We start from the raw sequence: 19,140 nt of genomic DNA, 5'->3' as shown, positions 1-19,140 counted from the left end.
TCATGTGACCGTAAATCACCTTTTTACTCAGAACACAAATTCCTTTGTGCTTGCATCAGGAGGGCGTGAAAGTCTGCCAAATGCACCATCCGCTGTGGAAACCCCGTGAGACTTTGATCGTGGTCTTATTGAAATTTCTCGGTAGGCTGAAAATCGTCCGGTGGGACAAACTGCTTTTAAACAAAACGATTAAATGTAAACTTTTAGCTACACGAGGAGAACTAGAGTCGATGATAAAAAGGTCACATATTTGTCTGTGTGATTTATACACCAAATATGGCCACGAGGGATCCAGTAATGAATAAAGATCAGATATCTTGGTCTAAATTTCTAAATTAATCCCCCTTTGATATCAAATTAAATGATTTGTTGAGGAAAATAATAATCAGTTGCTGAAGAAAAACAGGAAGAATAAGGATGTTCAGCTGGGAGCCAGCAGGTGGAGCCAAAGAGGCACAGAAACAAAGCTCGTCGTTTAATCGACGCACTCTCTGCAGCACATGAAGTCTTTCCCCACTGAGACGAACCCAGTTGCACAAATCTCTGCAGATTTTCACACGATGCAAAAATGTCCCAATAACTGAAAAATGAGACAGAGACACGCCCTCAATGTCCCCTCACTTCAAAACAGATCAGACAGTATAAAAGCAGAAAGGTCGTAAACAACAGAGAGAGGTCATTATATCACCACCACCCCACTCCCACCCCCACCCACCAATGCAGAGTGGTGCAAAAATGTCCTAAAATGTTCCCACAATTAGTGAAAGCCCTGAAATGCCCTCAAAAAGACACAGACACAAGCACGTACACAAAGATGCTCGTATCTGCCTCCATATCTGCCTCGTTACTGCTGTAATAAGACTCCAGATAAGACCCTCCACCAAGCACGGGCTGCAGTCAGACTGTGGGCTGTGACTCACAGCTCCGAAGCCCCGCCCACACCGGGTACATAAGCCGGCGATCTGAAGCGGCGCCTCCAGATCTTTGACATCCATTGTCAGCAAACCTGAACTGATTCCTGATGGTGGTACAGGAGAAAAGTCGTATGGAGGCGATGGAGGGAAACCAGCAGAGGGTGGAGGTGAACATCCTGCTGCTCGGAGCTCACAATGTCGGCAAGTCCGGTGAGTAAAGATCAAACTGGCTCATTTCCAGAATATTTCATGTTCGCTTACAGAACGTTTTCATGTTGATTCGTTATAAATATCCTCCTCTTTATGTTTCTCTTCTCGTATTTTCACTTCATTTCTAGTTTTCTAGCTCAAATGTTGCTCAGAGAAAGCAGCTCTGTAGTCATCTATGAACATATTTCAATGTACTGATTTCTGTTTTTACTTTGCAGTGATTGTTTTCTTTGATCTAATGATCTTTTCTCTCTGTGCAGCTCTCACCGTCAGATTTCTGACCAGGAGATTCATCGGCGAGTACGGCGACATCGGTGAGAGCTCGGTCTGTTCAGTCAGAGAGAACGTCTGTGTTCACATGCTCCGACTGATCGAAATCACTATTCAGTGTCAGTACTATGAATATTTATTCACGCTTCCACTTTATCTCTCGTTCTTCCAGAGTCAGTTTACAGCCGAGTCGACAGAATTGATGGGCAGGAGATCTGCTTCAACATCTGGGACTCTCAGTATGCACAGGTAGGTCTCCACCTGGCTGCACCTCGCACACACACAGGTGTACTTCCAGCTCTCTAAAATGTGATCCTTTATATTAAAACTCCTTTTTGGTTCCCAAATTGTGGCTGAGCAAACAGATTTGAAAAATATAATAAACGTCAGTGCTGAAGATGGAGCGGGTACCACACATGCATGGTTATGCTTACGAGGAGTAGTTAGAATACATCAGTATCCATGGTGATTAAAGGGCATCTTAAATCTGAGATAAACATGATTAATAAAATAAACATGGGGAAAGTGTTTGCTAAGGTCATAGGTCAAGTGTTTCCAATAGAGCTCTATACCAAGGAACGTCAGAAGAGTCGCCCCCTGATGGTCAATAGACAGAATGCAGACTCAGGACCAATCATTTATGTCGAGCGTGTGGTTAGTTTAGTTCGACAGATTAGTTTGGGGAACCTTTTTGCATAAATTTGCATATTAACACCATCATTAATAATGATGTGAGCATGAATTTTAGAGTTTGTGTGTTTGCTTTCTCCACAGGCCGGAGAGAAGAGTTCCTCCGTCAGCGACAAACAGCTGCAGTGGGCTGACGGGATGATCCTCGTCTACAACATGTGTGATCGCAGCAGCTTCGACGTCGTCCAGCAGCAGCTGCAGCAGATACGTCGAAGCAGGAAGCCGTCCTCTGTCCCCATCATCATCGTGGCAAACAAACGCGACCTGCAGCAGCACCGCAGCGTCTCTGGCGAGGAGGGACGACTGCTCGCCATGTCCCAACGCTGTGGCTTCTTCGAGGTGTCCGCAGCGGAGACGTACCACGGCGTCCTGCTGGTGTTTCACCGCCTGGTCGACCTCGTGAAAGAGACTCGAGCTATAAGAAAAAGCACGGCCGGCGTCCGAGGGATCGTCAGGAGCGTGTCTGCAGTGTTTGCAAAGAAACGGGCAGAGTAGACTCAACATGCAAAGGTTGTTTTTGCTAATTCTGATGAGATGAAAACGTCAGAGTGAGAACTTCCTGTCAGATGCCTCCTGAGTGAAGTTGAAGGTCAGATACGAGACGGGCTGAGGAGGTTGAGAGAACGATTCTTTGTTGGAAGGTCGACGGTAAAGCTGGTCAGAGAAAAGTTGTTTCAGAATAAAGAGGGCAGCTGGAGCTGAAGACCTTTAGCTCAGCTAGCAGAGAGGCGATGAATATCTCGGCACTTATCAGACACTGACACGAAGTTTGGTTCGTCTTCCTCAGAGGATGAATCCTAATTACACAGGTGGTCCTCTGACTTTTCCATTAGCAGCACAGGCAGGATGGAGTTTGAACTTCCATCCGATGAGCTGACGAACTCTTCCAGCACCGAAGAGTGTGAATCCGACTGACTTCAGTCATGCAACCTCTGATTAAACTCTGGTAACCATTCTATCGAACCAATAGTGTAATAGGGCCGACATTATGTGCTCCATTCTTTGGTTTGTGACCAAACGTGCAAAAACACTGACTGTAGCGTTAGCCTTGTGTATAGTCTTTAGCATGCTAAGGTAGCAAGCATGCACTAATTTGCATTGTTCTCAGAAAATATTTTAAAAACTCAACGAATTCTCGAGTTCCCCTCGAAACATCTGGAATCATCAGGACTCTGCAGCCTGGTGGGAATGTCGGGCGTCTTTGTGTAGTTTGAAAGTTTTGTGTGTCAGACGGACGTCTTTAATTTATCAGCTAATTACATTTCTGTTGGATTAAAAAACTGGTTTAGATGTGAACTCGCTCACTGACTGACGATCAGCGTTTTTTCTGGCTGTGATTTCAAAGAGGTTGTCAGGTTCTCCAGACACTAAACTTACACCATCATGGACCTGCAGGAACGCTGGGTTCAGTCTGTTTTTAGCTCCTGAATGAACGAGCAGTTTCGGTCCCAAACCTCTAATGTTTCTGTGGCCCGGCGTCACAGCTGACCCCAGCTATCTGGGATATACGAGAACAAAAGAACCTATCTGTACTGTAAAATGAATGTTTCTTTTTGTAAATAAATCTATTTATTCATATCAGTGTTGTACAGAAACTTTTTCCCCCTGAAATTCAAACCTGAATAAACAACATGAACCAAAGTCACTGTTCAGTCCTCTGAGGTTTGACGAAGCTTTTATTTGAACTTGCTCAGTCAGAAACACTTTCACATCATCGTTTACATAAGTGGTTTCATACAGACAAGAGTGACAACCATAAAACCGATGATAACTTCTAAATTATCAAAACTATATTAATTAAAAGAGATTAAATGAGTTTCAGCAAATTTCTGTCCAAATAAAAAGGGTCACTTCCTAACAGGTTTAAACGTGAAATATTTCAAAGTGCTCGATATTTTGGACAATTACAACCACCACTGATCACTTTCACTAGATTCTACTGCATCTGCCTTTTTTTAGATAATAAAATTCAGAACTTAGTGAACATTCGTCTACCCAACAAGTCTTGGTATTAAACCCATCCACACATCTCCAACCAACAACACAGAGCCTTCATCACTACTTTGCATCAGTGCTTGATTATCAGGAGCAAAACACAAAATGAAATCATAACCAAGCTGCAAGTTGACCAAAAAAACAAAACACAGCTTTCAGTCACATCTCATCAACTCCGTGACTGTAAAGAAGGTTATGAAATGTGGCTAAAGGCTTTTCTTCTACAAAGCAAAGCAGATTATGAACAGCTTACATAGAACATATTGGAAAGAACTGTGAAATAAATATCGAACATTTTCAGCTAAATGTGAAACAGATCTGGGATTTATTTGGGACTTTGTGGCTCGACATTAAACCCAATGACAGAGTTTTCTCTGGAATTACATTGATGCAGGTTGATACTCTAGATTCACGTGACGGTGTTTTTCTGGGAGGCGTCCCACACGAATCGGTCTTGGGCCCTTTTTTATTTCTTCTGTCTTAAGAACCTCCTGAAAGATATGGCAGTATGGAAAACATAAACTAAAACCTGCTTTTAAACACTTCATCCATGACGTTACAATGAACAATAATAAATATGATTCTACACATTTGGCCTCAGTGGATCAAATTTTAGATTAATGAGGAACTAAAACTATAGAAAATCTTTGTCTTGTAGGTTTTGCATGTTGCCGCCTGTCCACAGCGAGAAAGGCGTCAACGATCAAATGATAATTTGGTGATGGCTTTGCGGCTGAACACGAACGCACAAACCAGCAGCAGCTGAGGCAGGTTCGTCTGATCATCCAGGACTGAGGTGGCCGGCTGTAATCACTCGGGGGTCGGGGTCAAAGGCCGCGGTCGGTGGGGGATAAGGGTGGGGTCAAACCTCAGCGTGGTGTTTAGGAGTCGGCTGTTTCTGTAGCGTTGACAGCATTTTCGGAGGAGTTGGGGGTCAGGTACTCGAAGGCCTTCTGGCTCTGGGAGACGAACTGTTTGAGCGGGGCGAGGAGCAGCTCGGCGGCAGATGGCCGTCGAGGGGCGGCGCCTTCGGAAGGGAGGGGCGTGCCCTCCACCTCTGGGGCTTGGGGCTCCTGCAGACTCGAGCGACGACGGCCGTTGGGAGGGTCGGGGCTCACGGGACCACCGGAACCTCGTGCGGCGCGGGAGTGCAGGCTCCGGCGGCGGCGAGGACGGCCGTCCATGGCCTTCAGGAAGAGGCTGTTACTCGAGCCGCGACGAGACGAGTTGTCGGATACAAGCTCCTCTTGGTTCAAGAATTCCTCCACCTCCTGAGGAGATGGCTTCTGCAGCTGAAAACAAATGGGGAGTGGAGTTGGAAATCCCGACATGTCTCAGGTGTGTTACAGGTGTGTTGCAGATGCTTTCTACTCACCATGTTGTAAAGCGGTGTGGTGTTGACCATGAACTGAAGGATGATCTTGGCCACTTCCCTCAGCTCTTGAAGCAGCTCCTGGATTTGGAGCGGTACTCCTCGGACCTGACGAACCACACGCAGCTCTGCCAACATGGTCGCCCGAACTCTGACCGCATTCAGAGAGGCCTCTCTGAGGGCCTCTGCTTGGTACACCAGCGCCACCAGGAGGCCCTGCAGGAACTGCAGCAGGTCGCCGGACAACTTGAGGACCTGAAGCAGACCAACCTGCAGGGAACAGGTGCTGTCGTTAGAACATCCATGAATCTTGTGTCTCTTCAGCAGTAAACTTACTCAAATAGTGAATGAACTCGGAAGAATTCGGCAGGACTTTTTCACTCCTCTAGCTGCTTTGTTCTTCAGCTTCTGTCTTTTCGCCTCCTTTAACTTTTCTGTCACATAAACCAGAATTCCTTACAGCTGTTTTACAATAAACACATATATGTATCTGTTAGTAACATAAACATGACCCATCATGGACAGGTGCAGTGGACCTATGCATGGCTAACACATTCAACAATTCTGAGACCAGGAGGAGACACAAACCCAACCTCAGGGGGTCATAAGCTACTCCCAGTCCCAGTTCCAAGCCTGGATCAATGAGAAGGTGGATCAAACATGCAGCTCCATCTGGGAACAGATCACAGAACCCTGAGGATCTCCAGGATTTAGTTTTTGGTGTTATTATGAAGAAAGTTCGCAAACAGCTTGATCGAGTTCCTTTAACCCCGGTGATGAATTCTGATCTGTGTAGTGAAATACTGTGTTACTGTTCAGTGGGGCCTTTCTGCACTCTCATTAGATCTGTAATAAGTGAGTGCCAAACCCGAACTGGGACACTCGTGTCCTTTCTTTGGCATAAACTCTCCGTAAACCTCTCAGTTTACGGAGACAGCAATTTTTCTGGGACACAACGGGGGAGAAAAACTGGACCGGTACCAGCTGGAGGCAGAGCGACACGTGAGGAAAAAGCAACGCGTGAGGAGGGAGCGCTCAGGAACAAAGATGGCAGGAACAGCAGGAATGAGATCAGGGCCCGTCTGTCACACGTCCCCAAATTTAATCAGTGATGCATTTATTTTGTGGAAGAAAAGCACTGAATTGACTACACTCACATGTGAAAGGACTCCAGTCTGTGCTGGTATTTAGAAGAAGGCCTAACCATGCCTCCAGCTGAATACTTCGTTTGAAGACTATAAACTAATAAAAAATATCTTGTTTCAGGATCACAGTGACAAAAAGACGCAGGGGAGTTAATCTGGCCCATGAGCAACAGCTTCAAACCTGGAATTTGGGCTCTTAGATGATAAAAACATCCATTCATTTATTTCCCCTGCCTGTAAACTCGTGGTAACACTGCATTATGTGGATGAAAGTTCAGTAATAAGAGGAATTATGTTTGTTTGCCTCACAGCAACAATCTGTATCACTTACTAAGAAAGGGAAAAGGATCAAAGTGGAATTATTCGTCAGGACACCGATTGTTTCCTGTCCGACGTTCACTCCACACTGTCTATATTTTCCCCTACCTGCAGTCGCCACACACACAGACAGCCTTCCATCCCATCATCCTTTATGTGAAACATCATTTCCTTTCTCATTTTTCTTACTTACCTCGCCACCTTTTCTTCTATACTTGCTTCTTTCCTTCTGCGCTCCTTTTTTCTCTTCCTCGCCTCGTCTGCATTTACTTCATCTCTGCAGGTTAAACACTCAGGGCTCACCGAGAGACAAAACTCTGTCTAATTTAGATTTGGGCCAATGTAATTGCATATAACATACATACAACACAAACTGCAGATAAGTTGGGATGCTGTGTAAAATGTAAACAAAGAATAAACTCATATTCGAACTGAGATATTTTACTATTTCATGAAAAGTATTCGCAGCAAAAAAGTTGGAAGAAAAGTAAGCGGTACTAAAAATAAACAGCAGGAGGAACATTTGGGAATTTATTACATTAACTGGTCACTGCTTCCAGTCTTTGTTCCTGTTTACTGGAGTGACAGCGGACTGAGCATCAGCCGACCAATCAGAGACAAGCCAGGATGTGTAACGAGATATTTACGTGGAGACTGCTGTTGTTGTTTTTCTCTCCGAATACAAAATGTTCTCAGGTCTCTCCTGGGAAATTTGGGGTTCGGGTATTTGGGTCAAACTGAGACAGCGGGCCGTGACCTTCTGTGCTGCTGACAAACAGCCACTTGAACACGTGAGCGCACACTCACACGATGAAACGCGCAGCGACAGGCTAATGAGGCGGCTGATTGCTGCTGACACAACAACATGTTGACCAGCTCACCTGCAGCGACACGTCCTCATTAGTCTGAATGAAACAGGACGGCTGCACCCAGAGCCGAGCCTCGGAAATGTGACCAGCCTGTGCTTCCAGAAGTCACACTGTGGAGGAGATGAGAGGCTTTTGCAGGGTCAGTGCGACGTGCCTTTCACAGGACGCCCAGACACCAGCAAGAAGAAACAAACTGCTCACTTGTGAAGTAAAAACACCAAAGAAGCTTTTCAAGGATAGAGTTCAGTGTTTCCTCACACCAAAGATGCTTTTGATAAAAGACTCATTAAAACTCAAAGAGCTGAAACATTTTAGGGCATCCAACTCGTTTTATCGTTTTTTTCTGGCCTTGACTAACTTCACTCCTGACTACTTCTACTGCATACGGTGAATCACGATGCTTCAGTTCAAAAGGCTGCACCAAAACTGCGGTCTTTGCTTTCCCGTGGTGCTGTACACAGTAATGGTGCTTTCAAAGCAGCAGCACGTGGAGCTTCAGCAGCAGGTCTAATTCAATCAGTTTGATTTTATAAAACCAAATCACAACAACAGACGCCTCAAGGCGTTTCATACGGTAAGATAGAGACCTACAATAACAACAGTCCACTGTGGACGCAGTCAGTGTTTGGCTCAGTGATCGGGACGACACAATCTAGACAAACACTGTCACGTTTCATTCAAATAACTTCACAATCCTCTGTGTGCATCTTTACACACACACACACGTCGGGTAATCATATCTTTGTGGGGACATCTAATTCACATAATGCTCTCCCCAGCCCCTTACCATGACCATAACCTAAATGTAACCCTGACACTAAAACCGCATTTTGAGTCTCAAAAATACCTTCAAACTTGTGGGGACCACGATTTTGTACCACAAGTATAGTAAACTTCCAATTTTTGGTCCCCACAAAGATATGAAAAACCCCCCACACACTGTGGGTTTTAAATCAAACTATCAAGATGTGTTTTGAGTGTGAATTTTCATTTGCATTAAAGAAAAAATTGCATTAATGGTTTAGGAATGATCTAAACTCCTGAGTTTAAAGCTACTTAAACAACTGACTGACAGGCAGTTGAAGTGAAGGTGGCCATTATTGCCATGAACAACCAAAATTAAACCAACATAAGAACAGCAAAAATCCACAATCTGCTTAAAAAGTCTCAAAAAGAAGGAATCCACCAACGGGATCAGCAACACTGAAAGGTCCGAAACACACAGGAGACAAATCATGGTGCAGACTTCTTTCCTTGTTTAAGAAAACCTCTGCACAACATGGGAGCGAGTGAAGAACGCCGATGATGGGGTCTGAATCAGGACACACCTTCACGAGTGGAAATACAGAGTTTACGACAAACTGAAGAACAAGAAGGTCAGACCCGACTTAGGAAAACTTGGATTAGGCAGAAAAAAAGCCGGCACAGAAACCAAGATGAAGTTGGAGCTGAATGATGGGAAAAGCAGGAGCAGAGAAAGAGCTCGTGAGCTGAAGCAGACACCAGCAGCGTGATGGCGTGGGCATGATGGCAGCAGGTGAAAGCGCCTCACACAGTTTAGACTGACTAGTATTAAAGTAGTTAAACCAGTCCTTATAATTAAAGTTATGTTAGTCTGTCTATTATTGTGTATAAAAATGGATAAACTTCCTGAACAATTCATGCAAATTTCTTTTTAAACTCCTTGAAGTGACGCTGACGGTCTGCACTGGTGACGCTGACGGTCTGCACTGGTGACGCTGACGGTCTGCACTGGTGACGCTGACGGTCTGCACTGGTGACGCTGACGGTCTGCACTGGTGACGCTGACGGTCTGCACTGGTGACGCTGACGGTCTGCACTGGTGACGCTGACGGTCTGCACTGGTGTAGAGGCAACGCTACAAAAACTGCTACTGAGTATAGTATAATGAGTGTTTCTCAGTGAGAGCATAAAGTAACATGTAACTGTGAAATACAGTTAGTCTATAGATAATAAAAATCATCCACAGATAAACTTCTCATTATGCACTTTGAGTGCAGAGGCTGGATATCATGGTGTAGATCTGTATCGCTCCGCATGTCGCTGATGATGTTTTAAACCAGCTGAGGCCGTGAGTCTGAGCAGACCACACTCGGCCGTTATCGCCCCATCAGCTCAGACGCTCCACGCGGCACGTAGGCAGCGAGCTCCACTTAGATTACAGCCGTCTGCTGAGGAAGCACATCCATTTATCTTTAATGGAGCTCATTTTCCCGAAGGCAGGAGACTCCCATCTGTGTGCGGTTTCAATCCATTCCTCGCTATTCAGAGAACACTTATGGGGTTTTTTAACAGCAGGACATCTAAACTGACGCGCTGATATTTATTTTCTGTTCTCATCCACACCCTAAAAAACATTTACATGCGAGGCCCGGAGGCCAAAGTGAAAGTGACCTCGGAGATGTCTTTATGAGCCGTTTCCTGTTGTCATTACAGCGCTGTGAATACAGGTGTGTCTGCAACACCTGCACCAAGCAGGCTGGACCTTCCTCCCATTGGTTTCATTCAGTAATGTTTTAGTGTCGAGTCACGTTTTCTCTCTTCAGATTCTTCTCGTTTAAAACATGAAGTCATCAGTCTCTCCATTTATCTGCTTACATAACGACGCTAATCTGTAATCGATCAAACTGAGTCTGTGTGTGTGTGTGTGTGTGTGTGTGTGTGTGTGTGTGTGTGTGTGTGTGTGTGTGTGAGTGAGAGAGAGAGAGAGAGATGTGCAGGACGAAGAAACGACTCGTGTGTCCAGTCACGTAGCTGCTGCCAACACACACACACACACACGGACTTCTGTCTGTATGAGGACTCACTCACTCACACACACACACACACACACACACACACACACACACACACACACACACACACACACACACTCACACTCACTCACACACTTATGGTTTTTTTTAAAGCTTTAGAGAATAATTACTTTTCTTGATCTTTTTTGGTGCTTTTTAAAGAACTTTCCAGTCCTCTGGTATCTGACAGTTTTTCGGGCTTTTGATCAGCTCACGTTGTTCTGGTTTGATTTCATTCCCGGGCGTAATGAGCACACATGTAAGTGTCTGAGAAACATCCTGCAGCTCTTATCTTGTCTGACATTTCATATTTCAGTTTGTAGGACTGTTTTTCAGGTGTTTTTTAATGTCTTATGTCCCATTTTAGGTGCAGTTTTCATGCAGGTTGCATTTGCAGCAACCATCCCATAGCTTCTGGGATGGTTTTATTGGTTTGCACAGTCACTTCTGAATCATGTTTCTTCAGGTTTATTGGATATTTTATGTTGAATTGGATAAAAAGAAAAGAAAGACGCTTTGAACAGGTCGGACTTTCTGGGCCCGTATCCGAAACGTTGAGTGTCGACCTCTGAACCCTCAGACAGACCTGTGTGTTAGGCTCTGTCCTAATTTGCTTTCATTTTTAAACAACTGGTCCTCACAGAGATAGATAAACGAGACCACTCGTCTTACAGCAGCTGCTTCACGTCTCCTCATTTGTTTGTTAGTTCTGGACGGCAGAAGATTTCTATCATGGTGAAAATGACAGAAACATTTGTTTTAGGGAACAGCCTGCTGCTGCCGCCTCTCAGCGATAAACGCTGGTCCCAGTCTGAGAGTCATAAAAGCTGCTGGGAGGAGAAACGTGGGGGTTTTTAGGATAAACTGAGGAGGACGAGTCAAAGGTGAACGCTACTAAAAATAACACAGAAAACTAAAAGCTGCTGCTTTAAATAACTGAAACTAACATTAACAAAAAAATGAGAACACACTGGACTCAAATTATCTTTGGACACTGGAGTTTAGTTTGGCCCACGTGGACATATTTCATCATGTGTTGGTCATATTTATGAGGACTTTTGTTTGTGTTTTTAAACTGTGACACTGTCACAGTCAGTTCCCTCACATTCAAACATAAAGACAGGTGACAAATAAAGTAACAGCCTGGAAAGTGTGACTGACAGATACTTATTATCATCGTCATCATCAGAAAAGGTTTAAATGTTTTAATCCCTCTGGTGACGTCAGCCCCGGGGTCCTGAAGTCCTGTTTTGAAACCTTGTGATGAGTTTTTTCATCATCGCCTTCGTGGTGTTTTAAATCGATGGGACCATCAAACTTCAAGGTTGTTGGCTGTTGTTGTTGTTAGATGATCCTCCTTTGTGAGTCTTAAAATACGCAATGTTTACAAAACTGACTAAAAGTTTGATTCAGCATCATGTGAAATACGTGACCGAGCCCAGAGAAGTTAGGAGACCATAGATATCGCCCCCTGCTGGTCATTAGTCAGAAGACAGGACCTGGAAGCTACGTCCAAATTGTTATACTTTTATCTGGTTCGACGCTCGCAGCCTAAGTTAAAAGCAGATGTGTTTTTTTGCTAGATACAAAAAAGATCAAAGAATAAATAAATGATTAAAGTTCAGATCTCTATCGAATTACTGGATATGATTCAGATTACATGGTCTAAATCTGGGACCTGCAGATACTCAGCTGACACGTCCTTATTCTCACATCCCCGATCGCAAAGCGGATACCAATGCACGTGATGGTGACAGGAGAAAGTGGAGCAGACGTGGACTCATGGAGTCAGAGGAAACGTCACAACAGATGGGCAAGAGAGGTGTGATAACACTGGTACAAAGAGAGAGAGCGAGGCGTTCAGCAGAAATTTACTGGGACATTCTTTCAACCTGAAAATATTCTGTCTTTATTTTTTATATATTTTTGCTGACTTTTGCTGTGGAGAAATGTTTTAAATGTTTAAATGACCAAGTGGTCGGGTCAGTCAGCTCCATGGAGCCATGAACCCAGCAAACATTCCCCCTCCGAGACCATGTTGGAGCACTGTGAACCGCCCCACATGGTACCACGTCCTGCTGGGGTACATCTGGATCCTGCACTACAAGGTCCAGATGTGCCGCAGTTGGGCAGTGTAGTAGTGTACCCATAGAAGCCCTTTTCTGAGGCCCCAAAGGACAAAGTTGCTGTGGACACAGCCACTAGGGTCAGTGTGGGATAAGTGTGGGTTTTTCCCACCCACACAGGCCCACAGTTCACCCACAGCTACCAAAAGTGGGCCCACACGAGAATGTCTGCTGGGTATGTGAAAGAATTTCTAAGGACTCACGCTCTCTGGACTTCCCATTTCATTGGGGGAGCTGTTGAGACACTCCAACATGTTTAGATGTAGTTTAGATTAGATTTGCTTCCACTTTTAGGTTTCTGTGGATTAGATCCCAGTTCTTTCAGACCTTAAAATGAAAAAAGGATCCTCATCTGATTTCCTCTCTCACTGGCATTCAGGTCGCCTGAATAAAACCCACAACTCTGTCGCGTTTCCTTTCACGTTAAACGTCACACACCGAGTTCTGCGGAGTTTTCCTCTCACCTTGTCGGCAGCGACTCCCATCATCCTGACGGCTCTCTGCAGCTGCTCTCTGATCTTCATCAGGCGGTGATAAAGCTGCAGGCTGAGAGTCAGCAGGAGGCTGCGGACCCTCGTCCACATACTGGGCTCATCGCCATCGTCTTCACTCTCGTACTGCTGCACCCTCAGCTCCCATTCCTGACCTGATGGACGGCAGAGACGTTCAGAGGCAGAAGGCTTTGTATTCATAAAGAAAGGTTACAGCAAGCAGCCATCAAAAGTAGCGTTTGTCAGAACTCATGCTGAACTGAAGTCTGGGCAGGACGTGCATTTCACATGACATTAAAGCATGTTCAGAAACTTCGTGTCTGGTCTCATTTCCTGGCGTGGCTCTTGCATTTGATGCCCCTGACCTACAATAAGAAGATTTTAAAAACACGTGAAACAAACTCATTTAAGTGACACAGCTCAAATGTCCTTCCAACCAGGCCTCACGTAGATATAAAGACAAACGTTAAACACACTCAGTCTAGAAATGTCCTCAGCGTGTCACATGAAGTGAGGTTTTGATCCTGTCACCTTCAGTGTTATTGGCGTCAACATGTGACACTGAGGACTCTGCTCTCCGATTGGTTCGTTGGCTGTTATCACCATAAAGAGCTGAAGTCACCAGCAGCAGTTTGGGGAGTCAGCAGAGCTTCGGCTCCCTCTGCTGGTTGAATTCTGCAGAAAAATATCCCCCATGCACACACAGTGTCAGGTATTCCTATCTTGTGGGGACATCTAACTGACATAATGCTTCCCCAGCCCCTTACCATAACCATAACCATAACCATAAGCCAATTGTAACCCTGACTCTAAAACCACATTTTGAGTCTCAAAAATGCCTTTTTGGTCCCCACAAAGATATGAACTCACACTCACGTTTTCCACAGACAAACGTTGATTTTCCATAATCTCGTCTGACATATGAGCTGCAGTGATGCATTTCTCTGTGATAACACGATAACTACAGGTGGCAACATTAGCTGCGGCAAAAATCTCTCAGACAGAAAAATAGCTGCTTTGCCAAATAGCACTACAACCCTCATACTCACGCAGTGTGGGTGGGAGGGGCAGGTAGTAGGCGGTGGCGTCCTCCAGGCGACTCAACACGTCATCAAGTCCCGACATGGCGGCCTGGCCCACCTGAGTGTTCTGCAGCTGCTGCACAGCCACCCGACCTACGTCGGCCAGACGCTCCAGCTGATCCAGAGCTGCGTCCAGGCCGTCCACCACCCACAGCTGCACGTCATCCAGGGTCAGGAAGAAGGCGTCCTTCAGGTGAGTCATAACCTGATCAGAGGCAGGGATTTACAGCGATTTACAGTCCCGGTAACATCAGGCAGCAGCCTTCCCTGACATTTTAAACTGTTTTTGACACATTTGCACATTAAGCCTTTAACAGGCTCAGAGAGACTGCAAATGTTGAAGGAGATCAAACTGATAACAACCACCTGGGGGCAGCTGAAGCATGTGAGACACTTTACAATTATCTGCAGTCCTGTTTGGGCCTGCCTGATGAATCTCTTTTAGCTGCAGGTTTGGTTTCCACCACCTCCTCAGAGGCTTTCTCCAGGTGATTCTGCCCCCAGGTGTCCTGTTCTAGACAAACACTTTAAAAACACCTGAAAACTACAACTGAATCCTTTGAGTGATGTCTGAAGGACTTTAAGCTGGATGGAAAAACTACATTTATTACTTTAATTTTTACATAAAGGTGACGATTTTAAATGATCCGTGTACAGCCTTTTAAAACAATGCTGACATTTTTGGAGCTGAGCCTTTTTTCTGTTGGATCCTGTTGTTTCGACAGCCTGGCCGCTCGCTCGTACTCTAGTGCAGAAATTCACTGTTACCTTAACTGGCAGCGGTGCAAAGAAAACTTTGTGACATGACCACAACAGAAACATCACATCTGTAGCAGATATCAAAGCGGAATGACCTCGTCTGTTGACTGGTTCAGGATCGGATAGTTTTTCTCCAGGTGATCAAGACCAACGAGAGCAAAGCTGTTGGCAACTTCGACTGCAGAGAACAAGACAAACACGATTCAGAGTGAAACTGTGATTAGGTGAGACGAAGCTGACAGCGTCAGCAGTGCTGTCACGTACTCTGTGGCTCCAAACTCTGCAGGAGGGGCGTGGCTCGTCTCATGGCCTCTTGGGAAAAGCTGCGAACTCCGACCTCGGCCATTCCTCCCATCAGACCCAGCAGACGGTAGCGACCTTTGACCCCTGAGTACATCGAAGTCACCATCTGTAACGCTGAGCGAACCAGAGGCAGATGGGAAGCTCTCAGGACGGCATTGGTCTGAAACACGAGGAGGAAAACCGTCACACCTTCTCACCAGGACTACAATGGGGTTTTTTTTTTAAAGCTGGAACTGGGAATACTGGAATATTTGGGCATTGGAGCTAAAGCTCACTCAGGTTATGTAGCAGGACAATGATCCGAGCCCACCTCCACCTCACAAATACTTTTTCACATACTTATATATCAATACAAACACAGATCACGTTGTTCCTTTATTCCCATTCATTCTGTATTTCATTATTTGTTACTCATGTTTCCACAGATCTAATTCCTTCCTCCTCTTCTGTGGAGGAGCTGGAGAAGCGTTTGGGTGAAGCCTAAGTATGTTCGCTCTTAGCTCACCTCATGATCTGGATGAGATGACATTTCTCTTTCGCCAAATCTGAGAAAAAACAAACAGAGGTCACAGATCAGACTCGCCTCCACGACTCCAGAGTTCAACCTTCACATCAGCACGAGGCAGTCAGCTGCCGAGCCTCCACAAAGCTCACGACTGTTCGACCAAAGCCAGCATGAAAATCGGCTTTTCGCCGCACCATCGGCTCCAGCCGCCGAGCACACAGCGGCTCAGACGCAGCACAAAGGCCTGTCTTTAAAACGAGAGCGCAGAGAAACGGCGTGAAGACTTTACAGGGAGAAAATGATCTTGAGTTTACATCATCTGAGTTTCAGCTTTACGAGTCGCCTCTGTGGAAAACAGAAAGCACCTTCAATAAGTCACCTAAAAACATCACGAGGAAAACTATTGCACCAAGATAAACGTTCTGTGTTTCAGGCACTTAATCAGTATTTCACAGTTTTCTGCATGAGGGAACTTTTTTGACTTTTTCTTTATTTGTTTGTTGTTGTTTTTGATTTTCAGCAATGTCTATTTAAACTACTCAACATGGATGAAGTGGAAATATTATAATAATCCCACAATTCAGACTGGGATCATTTGAAATCATCCATCCATATTCTGCTGAACTCCTCACCCCATCTCTAAGGACGAGGCCGATGCTCTTCCAGGGAAACTCATTTGTATCCATGACCTCATCCTTTGGTCGCTACCCAGAGCTCGTGACCATCGGTGAGGGTGGGGACGTAGACTGAGCGGTAAATTGGCAGCTTCGCAAAGTTAAAGTTAAGCAGTGACCACAGGTATTAGTTGGGTTACATGTAATATGTGTAGTTGATGAACGCAGACGATACAACTCAGTTTCCAAGAAGGCGAACCCTGCACAAATGATGAAAATCAGAATGCAGTGATGGACAATTTGAAACAAAGCACAGCGCACCACTTTAAATTATAATTGTATGATAAAATTAGTCACATTTTACACATAATTTGTCCCAAGGTTTTGAAAAACTGTTGCAAACTACGATTAAAAACAATAAAACTATGAAAATAAAGTGTTGAAGCCGCACCCAGTGAGGTGACAGGTAAACAAAACAGAAAATCCAAAAACTAAAATAATATTTGTAAATTAGAAAATGCATGAATAACAACGATAAGTAGTGTTACAAATATTAAATATTAAAGAGGTGGAGCACATCGGTGGATTAATCACTACAGAAACATAATTTATTTTATTTGTCCTTTATTTATCCAGGTAAAAAAATCTCATTGAGATTAAAAATCTCATTTTCAAGAGAGACCTGGCATCATGACAACAAAAGTCAAAATACGCATACCACATAAAAAATCAGCAGTGTTTTTGGTAGTTACTGTTACTAATTACTAAAATAATTAGCATTGATTTGAAGTATATGGTTTTACAAAAAGGAGAAAAAAAGCTAATTGCATTATATTTTAATTAAATCACAAAGTTACAGTTATTTACTTGCATTTCAGAAAAAAAAAACTTTAAATCAAGAAGTTTGTTGTCCTCCGCACTGCTCAGGTTACGCTGGCCAATGAGATTCTTACTTCACTACAAACAAATAAGTAAAATAGAATAATTAAAGAAAATAAATGAATAATACGCAGAAAATAAATAAATTAAAGGATGGTAAATGGTAAATGGCCTGTATTTGTATAGCGCTTTACTAGTCCCTAAGGACCCCAAAGTGCTTTACACATCCAGTCACCCACCCATTCACGCACACATTCACACACTGGTGATGGCAAGCTACGTTGTAGCCACAGTCACCCTGGGGCGCACTGACAGAGGTGATGTACTGCGTACAGAAGGGTAAAGTAAACTTGGTTCTTATGCAACGGTAAGACATTCAGAACGTATGAGTGTTATTACACAAAAATGTGTTATTGTGTAGGAAAATAAAGGTTTTGAGTGTAAAAATGCCTTCCAGGATTCTGGTCCCCATTAGGCTGTTGGTCCCCTCAAGTATAGTAAATTATCAGTTTTTGGTCCCCACAAAGATATGAATACATGCTCAAACACAATAAAATGTTTTATTTCCAAATGATTTAAAAAATTGTCATTTGTTAACATTTTCTTTAACCATGCACTTACTTTTTTCTCTAAACACTACTTGTGTAACCGTAAAGCACGTTAATTTGTATTGACTGGAGCAGCCAGGGAGCAAACCACCAACTGTCTGACAGGTGGACCCCCCCCCCCGATGTTTGAGGGGAAGAGTTTTTTCTACTACCTTTTAAGAAAATTTAAGATGTATTAGGATCGATTGGCCTAACAGCTCCCAGCTACAGAGTCACATCTGACTGGGAGGATTCACACTGGTATAAGAACAGAACAGGTAATAAATGGAGAATTCAAAGCCAATAAATAAAAAACAGCATTTAAAGCTGCTGTTTCCCACAGATGGGAAAGATAACTTCACACAGAGTCCTGAACTTCTGGTGCCTGGTAAAAGCATCAGTTTTTACAAGGCGCCAGTAACAGAGTTTAACACAGACACACAGCAGAGTCTTACCCCATTAGAGGACTGTTGATGAAGCAGCTGAGCCGAGTCACGATGACAAAGATCATGAAGACACTCTGACTTTATAACCTGTAGATAAAGAGTGCTCCTGGGATTTGAGGTTAATAAACAGCGACCTGATTGGCTGGAGCGTGGTGTGATGTCACTGAGGTTTTAGACTTTAATGGGGAATTTGAATCATTGCCCTGCTGTACATGTCTCTGACTAATCAATTACCTCTGAATCAAAAGGGTCATTCAGGGGGAAAGTACAGGAAACTGAGAGCCGAGGGAAACAAACGCGACACAACATATAAACACTGTAAATCCAGCTGACAGTCACAACGCTCCACCTGAACATATCAGCAGAAATATCCAGAATTAAGATAATAATAAGCTGAAGAAACTATAAACCAACAACTGATCGAAGCCATTCAAACAGACGTAAAATTAAAGTTAAAGTTAAACTCTTTCTGCAGAGTTTATGCAAAGTGTTAGTGGAGGACGGGCAGAGCGCCGTTTGCACAGCCACGTCTGCTTTCTGATGTACTGGAGCCACGAGCTGAACTCAGAGGAGAGAAGTATTGATCTTATCAGGCTAGTATCGATCCGATACTGTCCAGGTTAGCTGTGTTGCAGGCAGGATGAGGACACAAACAAAAGCTTGAACAGTGAGAGGCCGCTTTATTGGCTGTGGCAAAAACTCTAACATTACAAACAGGGAAAACACAAAACCTTCAAATTGAACCTCAG

General features: G+C 44.3%; 2 protein-coding genes across 2 annotated transcripts; one reads left to right on the top strand and one right to left on the bottom strand.

The window, feature by feature from the left end:
* Positions 1-907: 907 nt before the first annotated feature.
* On the top strand, positions 908-3,662 carry zgc:171704 (Ras-related and estrogen-regulated growth inhibitor-like protein). Its single transcript, XM_063488611.1, has 4 exons — positions 908-1,124; positions 1,385-1,438; positions 1,567-1,643; positions 2,169-3,662. Exons 1-4 carry the CDS (start codon positions 1,022-1,024, stop codon positions 2,577-2,579), a joined length of 645 nt encoding a protein of 214 aa, XP_063344681.1. The 5' UTR covers positions 908-1,021; the 3' UTR covers positions 2,580-3,662.
* A 125-nt stretch (positions 3,663-3,787) lies between these two features.
* On the bottom strand, positions 3,788-18,426 carry plin6 (perilipin 6). The gene is made up of 8 exons (XM_063488610.1): positions 18,401-18,426; positions 15,866-15,905; positions 15,322-15,520; positions 15,153-15,235; positions 14,266-14,503; positions 13,190-13,371; positions 5,455-5,721; positions 3,788-5,371 (listed from the first exon to the last, which is right to left on the bottom strand). The coding sequence occupies exons 1-8, from the start codon at positions 18,403-18,405 to the stop codon at positions 4,961-4,963; spliced, it is 1,425 nt and encodes a 474-aa protein (XP_063344680.1). The 5' UTR covers positions 18,406-18,426; the 3' UTR covers positions 3,788-4,960.
* Between the last annotated feature and the right edge of the window lie 714 nt (positions 18,427-19,140).

This window comes from Pelmatolapia mariae, linkage group LG10_11, assembly GCF_036321145.2.
Source record: "Pelmatolapia mariae isolate MD_Pm_ZW linkage group LG10_11, Pm_UMD_F_2, whole genome shotgun sequence".
Lineage (NCBI taxonomy): Eukaryota > Metazoa > Chordata > Actinopteri > Cichliformes > Cichlidae > Pelmatolapia > Pelmatolapia mariae.
The sequence above is the reverse complement of the archived record's forward strand: the minus strand, read 5'-3'. Positions and strand labels throughout refer to the sequence as shown.